This window comes from Diabrotica undecimpunctata, chromosome 8, assembly GCF_040954645.1.
Source record: "Diabrotica undecimpunctata isolate CICGRU chromosome 8, icDiaUnde3, whole genome shotgun sequence".
Classification (NCBI taxonomy): Eukaryota; Metazoa; Arthropoda; class Insecta; order Coleoptera; family Chrysomelidae; genus Diabrotica; species Diabrotica undecimpunctata.
In genome coordinates this window covers 95,702,771-95,728,233 of record NC_092810.1, presented here as the reverse complement: position 1 = coordinate 95,728,233, position 25,463 = coordinate 95,702,771, and the positions used below count along the sequence as shown (strand labels likewise).

Below are 25,463 nucleotides of genomic sequence, written 5' to 3'. Positions count from 1 at the left end.
TGCTCTAGGGAATTTCGAAACTAACGGAGTTTTATATTTAGTATAAGAGGAATTTTGTTGGGAAGAGAACAGTTAATATGTGAAGATCGCGCGCCGCGTTTAAATTGTAACGCACGAATTATAATAAATTATATAAGTGTAATTAAAATAAATTAGTACAAAATAAAGACTTAAATAAACTTTTAAGTGTTATAAATAGAACCTTTAATAAATAAATTAGAATTAATAAAAAAACGTAACACTATAAAAGATGTAAAATCGAGTGATAAAATAATGACAATTAAAATTTGTACTATATACAAAAGTTTGAAGGTTGTATGTATATGATTTTCAAATTAACCCATGTAAGAATAACAGAAAAGCTTTACAGGCTTAATGAGGAGACATTGTGAGTTATATTTTATCAAAGGAGAAGGCCATAATAGAAAGTAATTTGAATTCACATATGAGCGAATAAATATCGCGAAATAAATTCTTCAAACGTAGAAAAGTAGTAGACTACAAAAAATAAGTAATGAAATCTAAAAAATGAGGAATAAGTTTGTCTATTTAGCTCAAGAATAGAGAAAAGTCTACAGCAAAATATAAAGTAGATGTGTATACAAATCTTTACGATAAACCTGATACCAGGGAAGGAGAATCGAAGATATATAAAACAGTCAAACATGAAACAAGAAAAAAAAATTTAAGCAGTATCCAAGATATAATTAATAAAAAACCATTTCAGTTCAAAAATATCAAAAAGCGATTTATCAAGTACTTTGTCAGTTCATGAAATGTAGAATTTAAGAAAGCTAGTTAAGCTCACAAAGACAGTAACAGACATCTCAAAAAATAAAGAAATGTAAACCAGATGGACCAGTTGATATTCCTAGAAAAGTATGGATAACTCTGTAGGCGATACAACAACAAGTTGGCTTTATTTTGACGTTGAGGTGTGGGACATAAAGATAAATTTCATGTGAACATAAAATCTCACCAAGACTCGACAAGTAGTTATTCTCATTACTGTTGGTTCACATAACAGCGGAACAACATGGAATAAAAACTGAAACACAAGAGACTGGACCAAAAAATAGAGAATTTGAGATGTTAGTAAATCTCTCATGAGATGCTTGAGTTACTACAAATAAAATGATATCATGGGATGGGGAGACGATTGTCAAAAGTAATAGTTTTAAATACCTATTACCGGAATTGCAGGGTAATGGGATGGAAATGCAGGTAGTAGGATTAGAGGAGAATGGATAAAGTGGAAAGAAGCGAATGGTGTTTTGTGTAAGAAAAAGATTCCTATAAAACTAAGAGAAAAATTTTGTAACATTGACATAAGACCAGCTATGGTGTACAGACTAGGCAGTTAAAAAGAAAACAACGAATGCATGTGGCGAAAATAAGAATGAATATATGTATGAGTAAAGGCACAAAAAAGGTGAAATTAGAAATAAACACATTAATGGAAGTACAGGGGTGATATCAATTAGTGCTAAAATGGAAGATGCTAGGATATTTCTGACATGCTTAAGGTTAAGACATTATTTACTCAATTCGAATAATTTCCAAGTTCTAAAAGGAATAAACGAAAGACGCTTAGACAAGATATGTTGGTGTAGGGGATTGATATAGATCTAACCCAAGATAAAAACTTATGGAGAAATGTAATTGGGAAAGCTAAACCATATGGGTATAAGGACAAAAAGAATGATGAATAATAAATACATTGAAAAAAGTTACCTGGCAAATCAAGCTTGGCCGATCTTTTGAATATGTTTAGGCCAGCATCTAAAGACATTCTGTACAAATAAACTGGTTTATCAGACGTAGCTGCATGATGTTTGGCACAACCAACTGTACCTGTTATAAAGAAGAGATCTGATAATACCTGAAAAATGAAAAATAAATTATGGATTAATATTAAACAAAAAAATTTTTCAGTTTCATATGAGCAATAAAACAGGTTTTTTAAAATAAATTTTAGACTTGCTGAAAATCTATTTTATTTAGCTTAGGACGACCGGTTTCGACCACTAAAATTTTCCGGTTATGTCTAGTACTCCGGATAAGTAAAATTAATATGCTAAAACAGTTACATATCGTAACTAAAAGAGTTTTATCAGATTTGTTGCAAAAAGTTCCAATATTACTTATGTATGGTTCACACTACTTACATACCTAAGCAACTATAGAACGTTTATAGAACGCTCATTTAGCTATGGTATTTGTCTATAAATTTTCAACTTTTTACATATCGAAACATGGGGGATGTGTCTTGAGGAGACACTCTGGTAGCTCCCAATTATTGTTGTTATTGAGAGAAAGTTAATTGATGTTATTGTTTGTGACACTAAAAGTAATGTCATATGTATAAAGTTAGTTATTTTTATTTTAGAGGTATATTTATATTATTTGTGTTATTTATTTGTTTGTTTATTTATTGAAGAAACATTTTGCTAAATGACTGTAATGTAATATGGCCCTTAATAAAAATTTTTATAAAATGCGTAATATAATAGGTTGGTTTTTTACACAAAAGATAAGTAAAGTGAAAACCAGTCACGTAACTAGCCCCACAGGAGCCCCATATCAAAATTTATCGCGGGACTCTTTTCACAACTGATGTGGGACAGTGCCAAAAAAATAAAGAGTGAAATCTTCTTCTGCAGTGCAATCAGCTACTGATATGAATCCCAAAAAAAAAACATACAGATTTTAATTTCTTTGGGTACACACTCATTGTTTTCTACTATTGACACGTATCGAAATACTATAAAAAGTTGGTCAGTTTTTGACAAATGTTTGGTTGTATGCAAAATAATTGCCATAAATGAAGCTTTTTCAATTTACGAGAAGATTGTATCTCTAACTACAGTACCAAGTAGACTAATGATTTTATTTTGAATTATCGAATATAAATAATTTTTCTTACGTTTCGGCTTTACAATAAGTTCTTTTAAAATAAGTTCATAATTTGATATTAAACGTAAAACTAACATAAAATTTCCAAATTCAGAGTCATGGCCTCGCAAAGATAAATTGCATGATGCTAAAGTAATTATAACATTTATTATAGGATGCAGTACACTTCGCTAGAATGTAATTTTATTGCTGATTTCACTCTGTAGTAAAGTATCAATGGTGTTACCTTGTAGCCAATTATTGTAATACAACGGTGCTTGAATGTGTTGCTTTGAGTTTTAATGATCAAATATACATTGTGTGAAATTTCTTCTAACAAAAATACCATTAACCCATGCCGAACAGTATAATTTGCTTTGACAATCTGCTAACAACCAACATAAATGACAATTTGGTTGGTTCAAAATATTAGAATAACATAGAGTATGTTCCAACTGTAGTGGCGAACATTTCTAGGAACAGTTAAGCCTCACCAAACAAAGCAGTGGCGTTCCAAAAAATACTTATGATTTAAATCAAATTGTTAAAGATAGGTACACACAATTTATTAAACAATGATATTAGATTATATTTTTGGCAATATTGTACTACATTTTGATACATATTATTATAATATATCACAGACATATAATGTCTGTATGTGAAACCATAAGTTAATTACAAAGATTGTTTTAACGTGAAAACCTTTATTATTTATATTAATATTCACTTAAACGTCATGCACTGTCGTCTTTACTAAAATCATTTAAATTAATCCCTAATTTTTCAGTAATTACATCCTATCCGACGTTCACTTTTCAAATACCTTGACAACATGTTCACACACTTTTTTCCAGTTATCTACAGTTACTCTAGCAAATTCTTGTTCCACCAACACTTTTACGTCTTCTAACTTAAAATAAACGTTTTGTTTTATAACTTCATTTTTTATTTGCGCCCAAACCATTTCTTTAGGGTCCAAATCTGGATGATATGGCGGAAGTTTTAAAGAAACATATCCACATTCTTGCAGCACTTTGTCAAATTTATATTAAATATGATCTTGTTTGTGTCGTTTGATGATTTCATGATTTCATACAATTACGGTTTTAACATTGACGTTACAAATGGTAAATTTTTTTCTGTCAACCAAGATACCGTATCCAGTTTTTTAGACTTACTGGTGAGTGATTTATTAATTTGTACTTTATGATATGACGAATTATCAGTAACAACAACAGATCCAACAGGCAAATTGGAGATTAACTGTTCTTTTATCCATTTTTCATAATTTTCTAATTTCATATCACCATGATAATCTCCTGTCTTAAAAATCAAAAATGCAGTCTGTATGAAACCCATCTTCCCACCACCATATACGATGACCAATATACTTCCTTTTGAAATGTTTTTGAACAATCCTTTCCTGTCCTGCATGTATATAGGTTTCATCAACATATACAATTGACTTATCTTCGCTTCGGTAATATTTAATTTTGTCCAAATATTTATTGCAAAGAGCATGAATATCATTACGTTTAATTAATAAACGTCGATTATCTTTCGTTTTCTTCCATTTAAATCCCACATCTTTTACAATCCTGTAGAGAGAACTCACACTTCCAGTCCACTCGTACACCTCTTCAAGCCTTTTATGCAAAAGCTTCAATGATACATGACAACGTTCAGTCTCATGAAAACGATGAATGATATTTCTAATGAACTGTTTGTCATACTCCCTCAAGTCTGTCACGGTTGCTTTCCTTTTAGCAAGTGTTGTAGCTGGAAATTTTAGTGTATTATTTGACTCTGCGTTTGTTAACATACTCGTTCGTTGAATGATCTCTTTTACTATACGTAAATCTACTCCAGTAGCTTTACTCACACGTTGTTTATTACTGGTTCGCTTATCTTCATACCATAATATTTGCATATAATTAAATACATTGTAGACTATTCCTTTGGATTCTGGTGTCAATCTGATCTGTTTACTCGTACTACACTTAACCATCTCCATTCTACAAAATAATTCTAATACGCGTGGTAGCATCTTTCTTTTTGAGACTCGACAACATATTGAGACTAAATTACGAACTCGTTTAAAATCCAGTGACTAGAAATTCTCGGAAATAATTTCTAATCAGTCCTTTGTCTTTTCTTCTATGCGAATTGTTAAGTAGTCATTAATAATGACTTTATAATTACGGTTTTTAGGTTACTGACACTAAATTAGAAATTAAATTTCACCAAACTTTATAGAATATCAATTATTAAAGATGGTATTATAACAAACAAAAAGTGTGGTATCTATAAAACACTCTGTGTACAATTAAACTCCATTTATTATTTAAGTGAATAATAATTTTGTAATTAGTAAGTACAATTTTAAATAATTTAATTTGTTTAATATTGCAACGCCACTGCATAGGTCTGATCATAGATATTATATTGTCTGCGCGATTAACTATTTCGTGGAAGGGCTCGCCATTTGATTTGAAATAACCTCCAGCCATGGCTTTAACATTTTTATACCAGTCTTATTTAAGTAGGAATAATAATAAATTGAAAAAGCTCGCTTTCTTTGTAGATCCTTTGGAAACGGCCCTTGTGGTTTAAACAGACTCAATTTAAAATCATTTTTTTTTGTATTCGGTAAGTCTGCTAACAAAATTTGCTTGATCTGACGAACAGATATTAACAAATTCTTTATTTTATTTGGATTTTTGGTGTTATATTTTTTAATTTTTAGAACCTCTGGCAGACTGTACGGTACAGAAGAATCCAAGAATAAAATAAAATTCAAGTTATAATAAAATATTCTTCTTTTTTTTTATCATATTTTTTCAATGCTCTTTTATTTTACTGTAATATGCCCAAGCCCTCCAATAATTTACAGACGAAACTGGATGCGAATCTTTCCACCAGTAAATAGAAACCTAGTACTTACCATTCCAATCTAAATCACTTTGACGATGTAGTTGATGGAAAAATGTAGAAATTTTGGACAACTTCTTTAAAACTTTCTTTTTTGTTTCATTTTTCTTTTCATAGCTTCACGATTTACTCTCTTTTTCTTTCACTCATTTTTTTTTCACAACTTCACAATATTTTCAGAATTAAAATTAAAAAATACATTTAGCGTTGCTGAGAATCAGGTAGATAACAGGGCAAGGAAAAAAGCCAATCTTGACTTAGGCTAAAAAGGTTGCTTGGTAGAGTTCATTATCAGGATTTGGAACTCTCCTATAATAAATCTATAGAGCGTTCTCATTTCTCGGTATAGTCGTCCAAACTAAATAAATTAAGCAAGAATATTACAGCAGAAGTAAAATTAGTCTTTGTATTGGATTAAAGCACTTTACAAAAGCGGCTAATAGTCTTATTGCTGTTGAAAAGCCTTCAAAAGATTGACTATACGACCTACGAAATTGTGGAATAATTTTTAAACTTTTGTTTCGACGTGTCGAGGGGCTGTATGTAACGATATTATATTTTGCCTACCTCAGGGTAAGAATATGGGGTAGAAAATTGGGGACAGAAACTATAGGGGCGAAGATAGGGCAAGCAAAATAAATCAAAACGTATGCGAACGGCACTCAGGGGGTTGTTGGAGAGCTGGGGTCGTGGATAAGTGAACGACAAGGGGTTGGATTGGAGTAGCTACAAAAAAAAGAAACAAATGGGTTACTTACGTAAATCTCCTGGACAAATGGCAAATTAAGACAACAAGAAAGGTCTTCTAGCTATTTTAAAGGAAAGGACGCCGCTTCGAAGAATCCTAAACTTGCTGGATTTAGGAAAAATATCCTAAAATAAAAAATACATAAAGGGTTAGGAGATTTCTAAAATAAATACAAACAAATGGATCAGAGAAACAAATCAAACGTTTATTTTCGTCTCAAACGAACAGTTATCAAAAATACAAATGGCACAAAAATTACCAAAAGTTGCAAAATACAAAATTACAAAAAAAAACTTACATGTGTTGTCTGTTTACAAACTCCAGAGGTTGGAGATACTACAAAAACTTACAAATGTTACCGCACAGAGATTAACCTTTCTTTTAAAGAAACAAAACAAATAAATATCGAAAAAACATAAAGCTAGCTGTCATATGTTACCATTAAATTAAAAAAAAAAACAATTAAAATGACAGCTAAGTTAAACCATAAAATTTACAATTTATTAATTATTACAAATCCTTTTAAATTTTAATGAAAGCAATTCTTACTTTTAGCAAAAAAATGTCTGCCTTTACTTTAAAATTAATATGTTAAATGTTACCTTGATTTCACTGTTTCGCACTTAACTTTAAAAAAAACTTGTTAAACATCTATGGAACATCTATCTGGACATATTCTCCAACAGATACAAAGCAACCATTTCCATACTCAGGGACGAACAATCAAGAGATGTAGAATTAGGTTCGGTGGAGGAAGCAAGCTGACGATGGGGACATCCTATATAATAATTTTCAAAAGTTTCTTCAGTTCCTGTATACTGCACAAATCTTATGGTGATTACTCTGTTCTAAACTGCCATTATGCAAAGAGTATTATCACCTTAACCGGTCTTAAGACATTACACAAAGAAATTGAATCGACTCGCGATTCAAAATTGCCCAAACATCTCTTCAGTCTCAGATCTCTTGCTTGACTCCCAATTCTCTGTTAGATTTTACAAATTCAACCAAAATAAATTTCCCTTCACGTCTCTGGAACCAGTTGTGCCTACGAACCTAAACAAACATAATACCCTCGACACTCGTTTGTCGACAACCTTGAAATATTTCCAGCTTTATTACGTTTTAGAAAAATGGATTACCTGACTTGCAATATTATATTAGGGGACTCGAATGTAAACAAATGACAAAAACAACTGAATACCGAAACTTGATATTTAGAATCTCAACTTAAAATGCCATAATATATTGATCGTTTTAAAATTCATTTGAAAACAGAAAAACGAAAATATTCCACCGACAGGGGCGTCTTTAGAAATTTTTAACATATAAATTATTCGTAGTTAAAAAAAATTTAAAACTCTACATGTATAGGTCGGGGGCCCCTGTATGTCGTGGGCCTCGTCTAATTGATACGGTGGTAGCTACACCCTGGTAAAAACCCTTATTCGAGTATGTTATATAATATGTATATAGACTTGCGAGATCGAATAAAAACATACATAAACAAATTAGAACATAGTAGTTATTCTTTTTAAAATTAAATTTTAAATAAAATAACTACATGTAGTAGCTTCTTGTGCATTTGCAAGTGCACAAGAAGCTACTACATGCAGTTATTTTAAAAAACGGCACCTTAATTACTTTTTGTGGTTCAGGTGGCCTCCTTAAATAAGTTTCACATAAAGTGGTTCGAATGACTTCTTACAAAATGTCTCTTCTTTAACAACAATCCTTGAACAGGCATGTAGGTACTATTTATATACTTCCTCAAATCATAGATAATAGTGGCACATTTTGCAAGAAACTTGATAGAATTTTATATAATGTGTTTAATATAATTGTAGTGGTCGAAACCAGTAGTCCTAAGCTAAATAAAAAATTACGTTAAGTTAAAAATTTATTTCTACAAACCTGTTTGAAATGGACTCACATCTGCAAATAATTCATTACTTACTAAATACTTGTTGATTTCACCATTTGGCATCTTGTAAGTCTCTTTTATCCGTTGTACGTACTTTTTGGATGTCTCGCTGCCTTTTTCAATTCCTATCATGGCATTCAAGATGAATTCTATATCGAAATTGTCTACAAAAGATTTGCCTTGGTCTTTCATAATTTCGGAGCTGAGACATATCACCTAAAATATTTTTATTTGTAAAATGTATATAGTATAATTAAACATTAATGATTTAAAATGCTTATCGAAATTTCTTCAGTAATTGCTTTTTTTAAATGCTTTTCAGAAAGTAGACTCAGACACAAACTTTTTCAGTGTTGCTGCTTAATCGTATCGCTTATATTATATTTAGTATCGGAATAGTCTAGAAATTATAGAATGTTTACTGAAGCTATAAAAAATGAACCAATCCATCCCCTAATAAGAAATTTTGAAATTGTAAGTTTTTTGAAATTGTAAAACGTAAAACAATTTTGAAGATATTAAATGACTTTAGAATATAATGAATGCATAATCATTATTTTCAAAAACGTAACCGTTACTCAAAGAAAGTAAATTGATAGTAAAAACCCAAAAATGGGAAGCTGTGTCAAGTAAGATGACATCAGGTTACCAAACCGTTTGTTATCAAATAACAGAATGACATAGTAATAATAATAAACATCAATGAAATCGTATAAAATTATTTACAGTTGATTTATGATTTTTTGTCTAATGTTTACAGTTTGATTATTTATACGTGATAAGCACTGATTTATTCTCAAATCACTTGGCGGAAGCTAAGAACATGCTTAATAAACTTTAATCAGATAGTCGGTAAAAATTAGCTTCAGTGACACCAAAATAATAGCCAACTTGCTATTTCATGATTGACTAAGATTATCTCAATTAAAAATAGATATTTTAAATAATTTCATTAGGAATTAATACTTTTGACCAAAAAAAAACATTAGTGAGTAAATTAAGAGTTACCCAGAGAAATGGAAATATATAATATGCCGGATTCATTATCATGGATAAAATTTGAAACGAGAAATATTCCAGGGAATCCAAATCTGTTTATACCATTCATTGAAGTGCTTGATAGCCAACAATTTAGACAAAATCAGTCTTAAACGTTATATAAAATTTTTTATCAACCATTACCTTCGAGTTATTTCGAAGTTAACTACTTTTCTCTAACTTAAAAAAACATTTCTTGGCTTATTTCAGATGTCCTTGAAGATGCTCTGGGGGCGAAAGTACTAGGGCATAAAAAGCTATGCTCGATACTTGCCTTTTATTTGTAAAATTTAACAAATTATTAAAACAAAACTAAAAACAAGACACCAGAAGTGGCTCGTGTAAACGCTTCAATTTAAAACAATACTCTGAAAAAGAAAATGGTGTTTGGTGGCCGGCCTAGTGGCGAAGGTGAGACACACATCAGCGAGCCTCACAAACTAGCTGGACACTAAAAGTTGCTCTCCTGTAATCGTTTATTTAAAAAAATGCTTTACTGCAACTGAACATCAGTGGCGGACACTGGTGTCCAACACCAGCAGCTTCGGCTGAAAGGGTACTGCATAGACTGAGCATACCAGCAACGAGCAGCGACGATATCTTTTTCAGTTGTTCGATCTGTCTTTCTATCCCACATTGAAACACTTTACTTGGTCTCCTTCGACCAAAAATAGAAGCTACTATACTTACTTGATGTAAGATAGAGACAAAACGAACAACGAAAAAAAAGTCACTTCATTCTACAGACTGCTCGGTCTATGTTAATATATGATCAATAGCTTTAATAGCCAGAATAAATGATAGAAGGTATAATATATTAGATAGAAAGATACTAGAATGGTGAATGGTAGTTAACAAAAGAGGTAAAGAAATTAATTAAAACAACTCCCAACAAAAAAAATGAGATACTTTTTAGATGGGTTATACCTATAGTCGGTTCGCTATATTTACGCGGGTTTCGGATTAAAAATTTTATTGTAAGTACCCAGTTTTAATTACCTGCCCTTTGGGGAAATATCAACTGGTCAAATGAAATTAAAAATAATCCATAACTTTTTTTAATTAAATAATAATGGAAAATCTTTTATATAATTGACAGTATAATAAGGAGAATTACTTCATTAATGGATTCTAATGTGGCTAATATAAACCTAATAATAATTTTATATTACACTTCACACAGAACATATGGTCTATGTATATTTGTTCCATGGAGAGAATTTCTAATGAAAAATAAAAAAATTTAACTTGCCAACAAAAATGAAAATCAGTCATTATCATCAAAAATATCATAATCGTCATCATCATCACTGTCATCACCATTAATTGTTATTATGATTGGACTTATTTCTCGCACTTGAATATACAGTTGCACCACACTTCTAGAGTTACAATTAAAAGTGCCTTTCGCCAAGTTTCCCGAACTGCCTCGTCGCTATAACCGTTAGGCCCAATATGGTTGTCATAATATTGTTTTGCTATTCCCCATATATATATATATATATATATATATATATATATATATATATATATATTCGATGGGATTAACCTGGCAATGATACGGTGGCAGACGTAAAACTTGATGACCGTAACTTTCAATAATCTGATCCACAACAAAGGTTTTTGGTTTTGCGTGGATATTTGCCAAGCGTAATAATTCTGATTTTAAAATATGTTGTGTAAATGGTATATGTTCCTTTGTCAACCATTCTTTAATTTTATTAACAGTCCAAGAATTTGTTGGACTTTTGTTTAATACTTCAGAATGGTAAGGTGCATTGTCTAAAATAATTACGCTGGGCTCACTTAAACCTGAGAGAAGTTTTTCATGTAACTATTTTACAAACATTTCTGTGTTCATATTATCGTGATAGTCACTTGATTTTGATTTAGATTAAAATATTAAATCAGCACGTTCTATAAAACCCGATTTCCCTCCTGCATCTAAAATTATGTGTCGCTTACCTTCTCCATCACTATGTTTGATAGACTTTACGTCATCATCTTGCCATATTCTCTTGGTTGCAGCCCTAGAAAATATCCATGTTTCGTCTAAATATATAAAATTTGCCCTTTCTTCTTTTAATTTAGAATATTTTCTTAGAAAGTTAATTCTTTTATGCACAACAGAACTTCTTTCACAAAGGGCTTTTCTGTTATCCTCCTTTTGAAATTTGAAACCGAAATTATGTATCACTTGCCATAGACTTGTTCTGCCAATTTCGTCAAATTTTCTATCTTTTTATTCCGAGAGAATTGTATTTAAGGTCACATCTTCCTTGTTGGCTCGCATTCGATAAATGGTATCACGAATTTCAAATTTTTTCCCATCTGGAATATCTTTCGTTTTCAATAATAGGCGAGCTTTTCGGTGATCTTCTTTCGGCCGTTCATTATTGCGATTTTGTAATACTCCTCTTATTTTGGTTTCACTAATTCCTAGAGCATCACATACGCATTGTTGAACAGACATTACCGATTTTAAAGGACCGCCGTTTTCTTTTTCATCCGTAAAATACTTATGTACACTACAAATTAGACTATCTACATCTAACACACGTCTAGGCATTTTTAAATATTTCCACCAAACATACAATGTCAACACTGGCAAAGAATCAATTCAACTGCAATATTGTAACAAATTTATACCTACCCTAATGTTATTTTAATGTATTTTAAAATATGACTATTAATGCAGTTTTTACTTAATTTTCTGGGAAGTCGTTTACTGCAACTGTTTTAAATTTTGTTAATCCGAAACCCGCGTAAATATAGCAAACCGACTTTAGTAGTGGATGCCGTTAATTAAATATAATGATAATTAATATTATCAATAGAGTTAATAACGATAAGATAACAAACACCTGTTAATTTTTTAGAGTCAGAGATATTTTACAAGTGGATACATATATATTTTTTTATTGGTACCCCAGTTTGCTTATTTAAAGTACGCTCCAGCGTGTTTAAATTCAACTTTCTAAAACGCGGGTGTGTTAAAGTTACCATGGCAACAGTTTTAACTATTTATCTGACCTGAAAGGAGTACATAACTTGTAACGTCAAATAAATAAATTAATAAATAAAATATTACTAACAAATATTTCAAAAGCATTATTCAAATATTTGGAGGTCGTAATCTTTTAAATGAATGTGAAAAGTACAGTTGGTATTGTTTAAAATATTTATACTTTCGTTTTTTAAATCAGAGGAAATGCTGTTCAAATTAATACTACCGACATTCTCGAAAGCCGATGGGGTTGTACCCATGATACTATGACTAACAAGATAGGATCTTCCCGTAGCACAAAATCGGTCGTGTTCGCGCATGCCGTCATTGGAGAGTAGAATTTGAATTCTCGTTAATGTTAAATGGGATTTTTATGCATTCTGTGATGAAATTATTCAATTAGCAAAATAATAATATTAAATAAAGGTTTAATAATTACAATAATCGTACACAAAAGGATATCTCCACACTATTTATTAAAGATTATTTATTGACACATGCAAAAAACTGACATTACGAACGTGCAACTCTCCAATTACGTCACGAGTTATGCGCAATATCTTATCTTCTTAATCATAGTATCATGGTTGTACCATCGAGCAAAAAGACAAAAAAGGGAATCTAATCGTAATGAAAAGGAGACCAAAATTCATAAAAGTGGCCTCTTAATATAGCGGACATATCCGGAAATGAAAAGGCGCCAAATTTAAATTTTACGACACTTCACAATACTTATACATTGGTGTAGGGGTTCTAATTTATCTAATGGAACTAGTACAAAGTTTAAAAATTTTAATATAATGATTGTTTTAATTGAAAAAATATTTAATGTTTTTTTATAAGGTCGTAAAACCGTAGCAATAAAATATTTTTCAGAATGTATCTTAGACGAGAAAGTTTTAATTACCTTTACATTCCCTCTTCTGTCTTTTTGCTCGATGGGTTGTACTTCCATTAATGACACTCCCAATGGTGTTTGAAACATTCTTCTCATTCTTCTTTTAAGCAATATACAACTAGTAATATCAATTAATTTGATGTGACAGATTGCAAATTAATTTTTGTTTTTCTTATTTCCATAATAACGAAAGGTATAATGATGTACATTACAAATTTAACCATTTTATATTATTAGCTCTTATTTCAATTTTTTGTAGTAATAATACATGATTTCAAAGTGTACCAATAAAAAAAAATAGCATAAAGCATTCGTGGATAACTGGTCCTTAAAACACTTGCTCTATTTCGAGCACTCCGGCTGCGCTGTCGTGATCGAAAAGTCGTGCGTGTTATAGACCTTAATATCCACTTATACTTTAGTATACTATTTTATCACGAAAAAAAGTACACGCGTACTTCGACTGACAGTTTTTCCTGTTCGAATAACAGAAATCTTATTTTTGATTCTGACGGACCGCCGTATGGGATTTTAAGCTTCCTTACTAAAAATTCTTATAATACTACTAGCCCAGTCTGGTTATGCAAAAATCATCGATTTCACGGCAAAATTTTTCGCAGATATCTGAAGCTTTTAAGACATATATGTAGGTGTGGGTTACTAGATGACGAATAGATGAAAAAGTACTCGTATTTTTACCTTGCGTTTTTTTTTAAACAATAATTTATGGTTACAATTTGATTTTTTGTTTATAAGTTTTTTCCCCTATATTTTACATAAACAATATTTATATCATTTTTTTTATATCAAGTAATCTTTATTTCCGTTTTTTAAATTAAAATTATTAAAATTAATAAATAATTTAATAGTTTTTTTGCACTAATTTATAAATTTTATTAATTTTTTTATTAACAAAATAAAATGTTATTAATACATTTGAACAACGAGGAATTTCCGTCTTTTAAATTTGTGCGAAATTTCCCCCCGGATGGGTCAAATAGGTTAAAAGTTATTTAATTTATTTATCCCTGAGGCTAAATATTAAAACTATCGAACTTGCTCTACTAATGATGCTAGATACATTCAGCAAATTTCATAGGATTCTTTAAGACTTAAACTATCTCAGAAGTTAAATGCGTATTGCGTATTTATCAAAATATCTACAAAAAAAACGTTTTAAAACGGAATATGTTTTTTACTTATAAACAATTGTAATAACTTCTATATTTTTCTAGCTACAGAGTTGTACGTACAACCATTGGATAGCTGGTAATAAAAAATCAGATTTAAAAAGAAAAACCTTCTATGACCAATAGGAACGAAGTTAGGGACTATTTTTAAAAAAATCATATCTCCATTGTTTATAAACATTAAGAAGTAAAATTTGCACAAATTTTGAATGAACATCTAAACTTTATAGTACAATTTATAGCTATAAAATTAATCCAATATTTCGAAAGGTACAGTCCACAGTCTTTGTAGTAACGCCCCTGTCGCAGTATTAATAATGATGACATAATTTTCATCCCTTCCCCGGAGAAAATCCCGGAAAATCAACATAAATTTTTTTTCATTTTATATCAAAAATGTAACACTTATATAAAAAAAAAAAAATCCACAAGGAAAATAATTCCTGTAGCTGGCTGTATACCACGTATAACAAAAGAGGTTAGTCTTTGTATGTGGGTATATTTTATTTTATAAAAACCCTTAAAAGGGCAACATTACAAGCACGAACGTTTTCGGAACAACTGTTCCATCATCAGGTTAAAATGCAGGTTAACATGCCTGAGCCACCAAAATATTTGGGTAAAAACCCTTTAAATTGAAAAATGTTACCGAAGAATGTACATGATGTTTATAATACTATATGATGTTTAATATTTTAATTAGATTTTACTTCAGGTAACATACACCCATGCTTAAGTGAGTTCCAGTGTCCGGAGAGTCAACCTCTTCAAACGGACTACGGTTGGCAACTAGTACGAGTTGCCAACCGTAGTCCGTTTGAAGAGGTTGACTCTCCGGACACTGGAACTCACTTAAGCATGGGTGTATGTTACCTGAAGTAAAATCTAATTAAAATATTAAACATCATATAGTATTATAAACATCATGTACATTCTTCGGTAACATTTTTCAATTTAAAGGGTTTTTACCCAAATATTTTGGTGGCTCAGGCATGTTAACCTGCATTTTAACCTGATGATGGAACAGTTGTTCCGAAAACGTTCGTGCTTGTAATGTTGCCCTTTTAAGGGTTTTTATAAAATAAAATATACCCACATACAAAGACTAACCTCTCTTTTTTTTTTTTAACACTTATATATTTTATATATTAAATTTCAGGTAATTTTTTATACACTATATTATTATATTCCTTATATTAATTATAATTATGTTGATTTTCCAAGATGTCCTGGGGGAAGGGGGGAAGGTGAACATTATGTCATCATTAATACTGCGACAGACATAAGTTTTTACGGTGAATTTCAATGGACTCAATATTTCCCGGCCAGTGAAAACTATGTAGTTAGTCACATTTCGACGAGCTACCCCAGATTAAAAAAACAGGTTTTGCAATGGAAGCCGAGATAATGTAAATTTTTCCTTCGTGTTTTGAAGTTCCGATCTCGAAAAAAAAAACGGAGCTGAAACAGTTATCCCCTTCACTTTCCTCTGTCGATCTTTTGAAAGTGCCTTCGCTTCGAAGGGCTGTAGTTTCGATAAATTAAATTAATTTTACAGCTATACGTTTCAATAGAAAGTTTAGATTTTCATTAGAATTTGTGCAAATTTTATTTCCTAATGTTTATAAACAATGAAGATTGATTTTTAAAAAAATAGTCCCTAACTTCGTTCTTATTGGCCATAGAAGGTTTTTTTTAAATATGAGTTTTTTTACCAGATATCCAATGGTTGTACGTACAAGTCTCTAACTTATAAAATATAAAAGGTATTACAATTGTTTATAAGTAAAAAAACATACCCCTTTTTCAAACGTTTATTTTGTAAATAATTTCGATGAAAACGCAGTATGCATTTAACTTCTGAGATAGCTTAAGTCTTAGAGAATCCTATGAAATTTGCTAAATGTGTCTAGCATCATTAATAGAGCAAGTTCAGTAGTTTAAATATTTAGCCTCAGGGATAAATAAATTAAATAACTTTCAAACTATTTGACCGATCGGGGGGAAATTCCCCACAAATTTAAAAGACGGTAATTTCTCGATGTTCAAATGTATTAATAACATTTTATTCTGTTAATAAAAAAATTAATAAATTTTATAAATTAGTGCACAAAAACTGCTTTGTGCAAATATCTACGTAAATTATTTATCAATTTTAATTTAGAAACCGGGAAAATAAAGAATTCTTGATATAAAAAAAATTATATAAATATTGTTTATGTAAAATATAGGGGAAAAAACTTATAAACAAAAAATCAAATTGTGACCATAAATTATTGTTTAAAAAAACACGCAAGGTAAAAATACGAGTACTTTTATATATTCGTCATCTACTAATCTCCACCTATGTCTTAAAAGCTTCATATATCTGCGAAAAGTTTTTCGACCTTTTTTTTTAACCAGACTGGGCTATACAAAATATTGAACGAAGAGGACGGTACTGTTTTTAATTTATTCAAATCCTCTCCAATTTATACTGGTTTATATTTAGGTCATTTTATTTTAAATTTTAATAAATAAAGAATCCTTTAGCTCATTTCTTACTTTTTACTTAACAAAGATTTACTTTTTTACTTTTTACTTAACAAATACTTGATCTGTAACAATGTTTAAATGTTTTAAAAGGAAAAATAATGTAAAATTACCTCATTAGAAGTATAACCCGTCATTATAGGAACTTTGTTATAATCTCCTGTTAGTATATGCTGCAAAGGATGTTTAGTAATAAAAGCTGTATCATTTGGTATTTCTTCTATCGGACCGAGAAGCCCTAATGTTCGTGATGGAATGCTCTGTAAAATAAAGAAATTCTCGTTTCAATAATTGGATATAATAAATTTTATTTGAATTTTACATAAAGTGCGTGTATTTTATTGTAACACAAGAAGATTTAGTATGATTAGAATTAATATAGTTAGTATCACTTAAGTTTACTGATGCGTCATTAATATCTGACAAGATAAAACATACTTTGAATGTACCAGCTTATTCTTCTGCACATGAAAATAAACAAATGTATAATATGATTTTAAACAGGAAAGTACATTGGGCGAGCGGAGAACCCCCAAAAAGATGACAAGGGCCTATAACTCGTTGGCAACCGGTCAAATTTAGTATCAAACGAATAGTAATAAAAATTTTTACAACTTTTTTCATTAAATTTTTTTAAAAATTGGTGTGCGAGAACATGTAAATAAACAAAAAAAAAGCAAACATTTTGATTTTATGAGTTCAGTGAAACCTTTTATTCGACTCGCGATATCTCAGCCTGATTTAAATATTTTAATTTCTCATTTTGAAACAATTTACAATAAAAATTTTTGCAAAACATAAAATTTTTTAACTATTAATTTTAATTATACGCAAAATGACGATTTTTTATAAAATCGCCTTAAGTTACTCGGCGGATATTTTTTTTAATTAAAAATTTATTTTTTTTTTGTTATTTTTTTATTTATTATAGAAACAATATACCTAACCCTATGATTAGCTAACCTTGTCTTAATTTATTGTCCTAATTATTGTTGCACACTTCACTGCTGTGAGTAGGTTCACTCTCGAAATTTAAAGTAACATTTATACATTTATCACTATCACACAGGTTCAAAAGGTATGGTGCGTTTGAACCTGCGGACTAGGTCTTCATTATCTATCAGTTCTAACACTTCCCTATTTGTATGGTTAGGGAGACATTTTTTTTGTTACCCTTGGCAATCTTCTTTATTTCTTCTTCAATTGCTACTATACGAAGTTTCCGATGTAGGTCTTTGTTGCGGATATACCACGTAGCATTGACTATGTTTTTTAGTATTCGGTTTTGAACTCTTTGAAGACAAGCATGGTTACTCTCACTAGTACAGTCTCATAACTGTAGACCATAGAACCATACTGGTTTAAGCATTCGTTTGTAAACTAATACCTTGTTCTTGATTGTAGGTTGTGAGCTTCTACTTAATAACCAATATAACTTCTTGTATTTTAGTTTCAGTTGTCCAGTTTTCTTTCTGACATGTGCCTGCCACTTTAGTTTGCTATCCAAATTTGTTTATTTGATTGAGTCGAAAATTTTGATTAAAAAACTGTAACTAGCTATTCAGCAAAGGCTGTGTGATTTTTCTTTGCTATCTTTAGCCCATTTACCCTGCATGTCTCTTATTGGAGCACAATATTGTTGTGGTTGTTGCCTTTCAAAATGTTGTTGTGACTGCAAGAAAATTTAAGTAATCCTGGATACCTTTGTTTTTGATATTATTTAATAACTTTGTTATGTAGTTTTGCTTTATCGCTTGCGCATCTTAATATTTGCTATTTTTTTCGTAACAGCCTTTTCTCGAGTATTTTTTGTTTAAATGTAGGGTCAAGATTTTTGCCGTCTTAGGTATAGTCAATAGTCAGGGTCGCTACCAGCCAGCGCTGCGTTTAGTTTAGATTTTGTGAATTCTTTTGCTGTAGCTTCTATTTCCTGTAGCATTTTTAATGGAATTTGCAAATTGATTTGTGCATCTAAGTATTTCCTAAATTCTAACCAGTTTGTTTTATGGTTATATTGTTTGCCTTGGTTTTTAATAATTTTATTGGACAGTGAGGTTATGGTTGGCCAATGATCCAAGCACAAGTCTAAGAAAGACCTGAAAATGATTTTTACTTTTTCCTTTAATGATCCAAAAGTTTGGTACATGGGAAAGTTTTCTTGGATTGCATTATTATTAGTTATCTCGTTATAGATCTTTGTTTATTTAATTCGCCACATTCCGCCTATCTAGCCGGATGTGAACTCATTTGTTAAAATATTTATTATATTTAAATTTAAATAGTTGGTTTAGTCTCATTTATTATTTTGTAGGTTAATAAAAAATTGGGTTAGTTGATTTGGGTTTAATGTCGAAAAGTAATAAATTTGACGACTCCGTTTAATGATCAGAGCATAACATAATACTGTATGTGCATTTTGAAGTAGAGATTTATATGGGTTTTGAAGTCAAAATTGTCGTCATTTTAATAAAGTATTACATATCACTATTATTTCCGTTTCAAATCCAACTTGTTGATTTCTGAGTTAAACACATTTCTTGTACATTTCGTGGGTGTAATATTAATTGGAATGTGTTATAAATTTAAAATGGAAAAACTTGTTGAAAAGAATAAAAAACTCAGGTTTTTGAGAAAAACGGTTATAAATAGATCAAGATATGAATCAGTTATTTAACAGATTCATATATCCGAGCTTTATTTAAAATTAGAGTAGAAGAATTAGATTCAATTCGTGATGAATTCTTAAAACATCACACAAATATTATTGGTAATATTCTTTCTATACCAAAAGCGAATTATTTTCGGAACAATTTTATAAAATAAAAATGCTTAATGCGGAATTATTTGAGTCACAATCTGAAACTCCAGAACCGTTTAAATCGGTAGTAGTTTAACAATCTAACATCCGCTTGCCTAAAATAGAGCTGCCCAAATTTAAGGGTCATTTTAAAGAGTTTAGTTCTTTTTTTGGCTTATATAATTCGGTTGTACATACATACGGTAGTTAATTCGAAAAAGCTGGCTAAATTAGTAGACACCTGTTTAGAAAATTTAGCTACATTAAAAACATTAGATCTTCTGACAGAACATTGGGATTTTATTATGTTTAATTTACTTTTGTCAAAACTAGATGCGGATTCAGTAAAGTTATTTGAGTTATAAAACAAATCGAATAAAATTTCGTCATTTTAAAAATTGGCAGTTTATTGACACCCAGTACATTACATACGATATTTATTTTTATTTATCTATTCATTTAATGTCGTCCAAACCACTGAGGTTATAGACGAAAACAATGGAAAATACATATTAAAACAAAGAAATTTTATATTATTAATTACACATTAACATGAAAGAAGATCAATATATTATGTAATTTGTGATAAAAACTAAATTTTAATTTAAATATTTGTTATGCCTATAGTCGTTATAAACTTTATGTTGTTTAGAAGATTATTGTCTTTAAGAAGCTTGCCTATGTCGCTGGGAAGGTTGAGTTTACTTCTCGTTTCCTGGAAAATTTAACATTTGGTTAAAATATGTTTTACCGTACTGTTAGTTTAACACTGGTTGCAGATTTTCCCTTGTGATTCGGTAAAGATGTATATGGCGGGAGTGACCAAGTCGGAGTAGAGTAAAGATGACTTGTTTTTTCCCAGGTAACAAAAAGGCTTGTTTTTGTAAAGCATTGTCTTTAATTTGACTTAGTTTTTCGGAACACTGCGACCATTTGTTTTGCTCACACAGCTAACTATGTTTTTTAAGCACAATTTACGATCACTTGGCACTATCTTATTTAGTTGCACTTGACCATCACTTGTCGCTGCTTCGTGAGCTAAGTGGTTTATTAATATGACTGGTAATGGGGGATTCATCATTATTAAATTTTGATAGATCAGTGATCACTGGTGGTTTATTTACAGTCCTAGGAGGAGGAGGGTTTTCGGAAGGCTGGTATATTGTCGGGAATATTATGCTATATTTATTAAGTAATCGGTTAATTCGTTCATAGGAAGGCGGATTGTATTGCGGCTGAGATGAGAAGTAGTGGCTGAAACGATTGTTATAAACGTTATGGTAGACTGGATTATCTGGGGAGGATAGAACTTTACAAGCAAACAACAAACTTAAAAAATCTCTTCTAAATTCTAGAGGGGTTTATCCTGACTCATTGCATATACTTAGTATGGGGTTTGTTCAAAAGGCACCCAAACACCAAAGCACCAGGTGATGTTTGACAGTTTTTTTTAAATATTAATGCTTTGCTGGCAAGTACCTTTTAGATTTTTAATGTGACTTTTTTAAACCAATGTTTTGTCAAATGTAAGACCGAGGAATTTTATTTCTTTAACAAAGATCAGATTCTTAACACTCAATAATAAAATTGGATTTTCCTCTATTTGCTTTTTTGGGAAGAGTAAGCATTTTACTTTTTCATTAGAGAAGCTGAGTCCTGTTTTGTCAGACCTTTCCTGGAGATTATTTATTGCGCTTTGAAGTATTTTTGGGTGGATTCTAGATTTGTTACGCTTAGTAGGAGAACCATATCGTCTGCGTACAGTCTTGCTTTAACTAGTTGTTGACATTGTTCCAAAATATTGTTAATTGCAACAAGAAATAAAGTTACACTTAACACCGATTCTTGGCGGACTCCGTTTTTCTGGATTCAAGTTGATGATAGTGTTCCATTTGCTAGTACCTTAAATGTTCTGAGTTGAAAAAAATTTTGAATAAATTTTAAGAACTGTGAACACTTCACCTAGTAGTGAAGCTTTTTTATTATACCATATCTCAATGTGCAATCGTAGGCTTTTGTTATATCGCGGAAAATACCTAGACAGTGCTGTTTGTTAATTAGTGTTTCGTAAACTTCGGATTTAAGATCAACTAGTTTATCCGTCGTTGATCTATTTTTACTAAATCCGTTTTGCTCAGGGATAAGTAATTTTTATCTTCCAGAAACCATGTAAGACGACGGTTTACAATCTTTTCGGATAGCTTACGAGGTTAGGGATATTAGTCTATAGGACTGGGGAACTCTTATCGGTTTTTGAGGTTTAGGGATTGGGATAATATATGATTCTGACCAAGATTTTGGAAAGTAGTGCTGTGTCCACATTTGGTTCAAAACATTAAGGAGGATGTTGAAGGAGTAGGATGAAGAAAAATTATTGGTATATCATCTGGACCTGTAGAACAGTTTTTATGCCAGGCAATGCATCGTCCAGTTCTTCTGGAGAACATTATCTCCTTCTTTTCATTTCTAAATTTTAATTGAAGAAAATTTGGAGAGTAGTTGTTAGTGCTGGAATTTTCGTAAAGGTCTTGAAAAATTTCTGTGATTTCTTTTGTTGAGGTAATTAATTGATCATTATGTTTTAAGAAACTAATTTGGGCGTTTTCCAGATAGTTGACGAATTTTTCCCCATAATGCCGACAGAGGAGTAGAGTTGTTGATGGATGCCACCAAAGGTTTCCTGTTTTTTTTTGGTTTGCTTAATCTGATATCGCCATTCAGCTCTTAGTTTTTTATATTCTATTTGATTTTGTATAGTAGGACATCGTTTGAATCTGTTAAAAGCTCGCTTGTATTTTATATTCCACCACGCTACTGGCGTGTGAGTTTTTAGAGTTTTGGTTTTTCGGACTGTTTTGTGCCCTGCTTCTAATAGTACTCCAGAGAATTGTAGATAATTTGAAGATATATTTGAGGTACTAGGGTTAGGAAGATATTGGAGATTTTGGTCTACTTGGTCTAAGAATTTGCCTGGTCTAATTCTCCTGTTTGTGTATTAAATCTTGTGGGTTCCCTTGTATTCAAGATGTTTATGTTGTTACTGTCAAGTAATTGTTCTAGCACTTTTCCTTTCAATGATCGAAATTTGGATCCCCAGTAAGGGCTATGACTATTAAAATCTCCTAAGAGTATATGGGGAGATAGGATCTGTTAAAGTAATTTCTCTATTAAAGCAGTAGTTGAAAAATGTTTACTTTGTGGAATATAAATGTTGCATATTGAGACTATTATATCACTATTAATTGTGATTGCAATAGCGTCTAAGAATCTTTGAAATGAGTTTATTGAAGGCAAATAGCTGATGGATTTGTTGTTCAATTAGCTTTTGTAACATTACGCAACGGGTGTGGTACCCGTTAAGGTTCCATTGTATTATAGATTTGAATGTTAAGTACTTAAGGTTTCTTGAGAGGATGAGAGTTCGGTGTCCATTGTTGCAGATGTTCTGAATTAATAGAGTTGATGCTGTAGTTGATTTTTGTTTTCAACTTTTTTGAGCTTTGAGAGTACATAGTGTCTAGATCCTTAAGGAAACCTAATACATTGTATGTATAGGTTCTAAGAAGATCAAATATGTCTGCGTTGTATGGTAAAGAAATTTTAAGTCTGTTTATAGTTCAGTGTAAAAGTGTTTTTATTGTCTTTAAACATTTGTTGTAATGGTTGCATTTCATCGTGAGTAGATTTTTTCGGTTTTACTTTCTTAGGTTTGGGTTTTTGAAATGTGGGTTGTTTTGGAGGTCTTCATGTGGCGGTGTAGACTTTGACATTTGTCGTTTAATGGAAACCGTTGGAGTTTCTTGGGCTACTGTTTCAGATGTTTTCATTGATTCCGTATTGTCGTTATTTTTTTCTTTGAAATTTACATTGACATTTTGATTAACTGAAAATGCGCTTGTGTTTTGATAAGATTCATAATTAGACACTAGAGTGTTAGCGGCTTCTGTGCATTGGGTGAAATTCTCTAATGAAGTTGACTCGTTATGTGGTAGAAGTGGGCATACTGCAGCTAAGTGACCTGATTGTTTACAAGAAAAATATTCAAGGTTGTCAGTTGTTAAGAAAATTCTTTATGATGTATTGTCGAAATTTATTATAAAAGAAGTTGGTAATGTTTCATTGTTTTCTAAAGGAGTGATATATGTTTGTCGGCGAAAACTGAGAATATGACTAAATTCTACGCGAGACGCGTTTATTTAAAGAAAGTTGATAGGAGATAATAGATTTAGACCTAGCTTTATTAGCTCTGCTTTTAAAATAGTATGTGGTATGCTGGAGCATCATCATCATCATTCAATCTTCGGTTATCCACTGCTGGACATAGATCTCCCTCATAATTTGTATCTCAATATTTGTATAATGTATGCTGGAGCATAAATTGGATAAAACAATCCTTTGACTTGGAGTAATTAATTTGCGGGCAGTGAGAATTTAATTGTTGACTTTATCTACTAGCTCTTTTGGGGATAAGTAAATGCATATTCTATTATGCGAAATCAGTTGGGCAAAAATAATATCTTTAAGATTTACAATACTGCCCAACGCTATTAGATAATGTTAACCCTACAATGCTCAATTTTTAATTTTAGATTGGAAAAAATTATATGTATAGCTATTTTATAAAGAAGTCTGAAAAAAATGCTTAAAAAAATTTAAAGTTATTTATTTTTAAATTTCAGGACATTTTCGGTAATGTATCAAATTTGATACAAAGTGCATTTGGGCAAAATTATATATAGGAAATAAAATACTTAAGTACCTTTATAGTATAATATTTTTATTGATGAAATTGAAAGAAACAGTTTGAATCCTTATTAAAACATAAGTGCAAGCCACATTTGTCACATTTAACATAGGTTAATTTTTTACAATTTGGCTTTTTGCATCGGATTCGATCGCTAGTGTAGATTGGCCAATGTCCTACAGCATCTGTTCGAATAACTTTTGGATGAATATAGCATGTTGGCCCGTTCTTTTTCTTCAATTGTATATCCTGTTCAATAGAACTTGTAGACGGTCGTCCTCGCTCATTTTCTGCTGTATCTTCCATTTCTGCCCCACTCAGCTCATCTTCAAATACCACTGGAATATTTGATACGTCTACATTTTCTACATCTGCATCATTATTCAAGTCTTCAATATCACTTACATCACAATCATCTTCACTATCATCCCAATTGTCGACTATAACTTGCAATTCTTTATCTGATAAAGGCCTCTTCATATACCATCAAGACATCTAAAATGATACCCAAATTACATTATGTATCATAAATGATACAAACAAATTTTTTATCATACCTTTAAAAATAATAGTAGATGCTAAATAAAACTAATACTGGATGACTTGTGGATGTGTAATAAGCAGAAAACGCAATTTTGCACATTCAATTTTGATTAATAACCACCTATAAAAAAATTTTAAACTCAGCGTTATCGTCAACACGACGGTTAAGTGATAACTGACTAATTCGCGCGTTTTATAAAATATTAGACGACG

The 25,463-nt window shown here is 30.9% G+C and overlaps 1 protein-coding gene across 2 annotated transcripts in view; it reads right to left on the bottom strand.

Moving 5' to 3' along the window:
• LOC140447782 (juvenile hormone esterase-like) overlaps positions 1 to 25,463 on the bottom strand; it is a 123,274-nt gene that overhangs the window by 12,450 nt on the left and 85,361 nt on the right. For both annotated transcript variants that reach the window (XM_072540639.1, XM_072540640.1), the window contains 3 exons: positions 17,280 to 17,426; positions 8,535 to 8,717; positions 1,735 to 1,882 (listed from right to left, as the gene is read on the bottom strand). In XM_072540639.1, the coding sequence (XP_072396740.1) occupies positions 1,735 to 1,882; positions 8,535 to 8,717; positions 17,280 to 17,426 (478 nt within the window). The remainder of the gene's footprint in view (positions 1 to 1,734; positions 1,883 to 8,534; positions 8,718 to 17,279; positions 17,427 to 25,463) is intronic.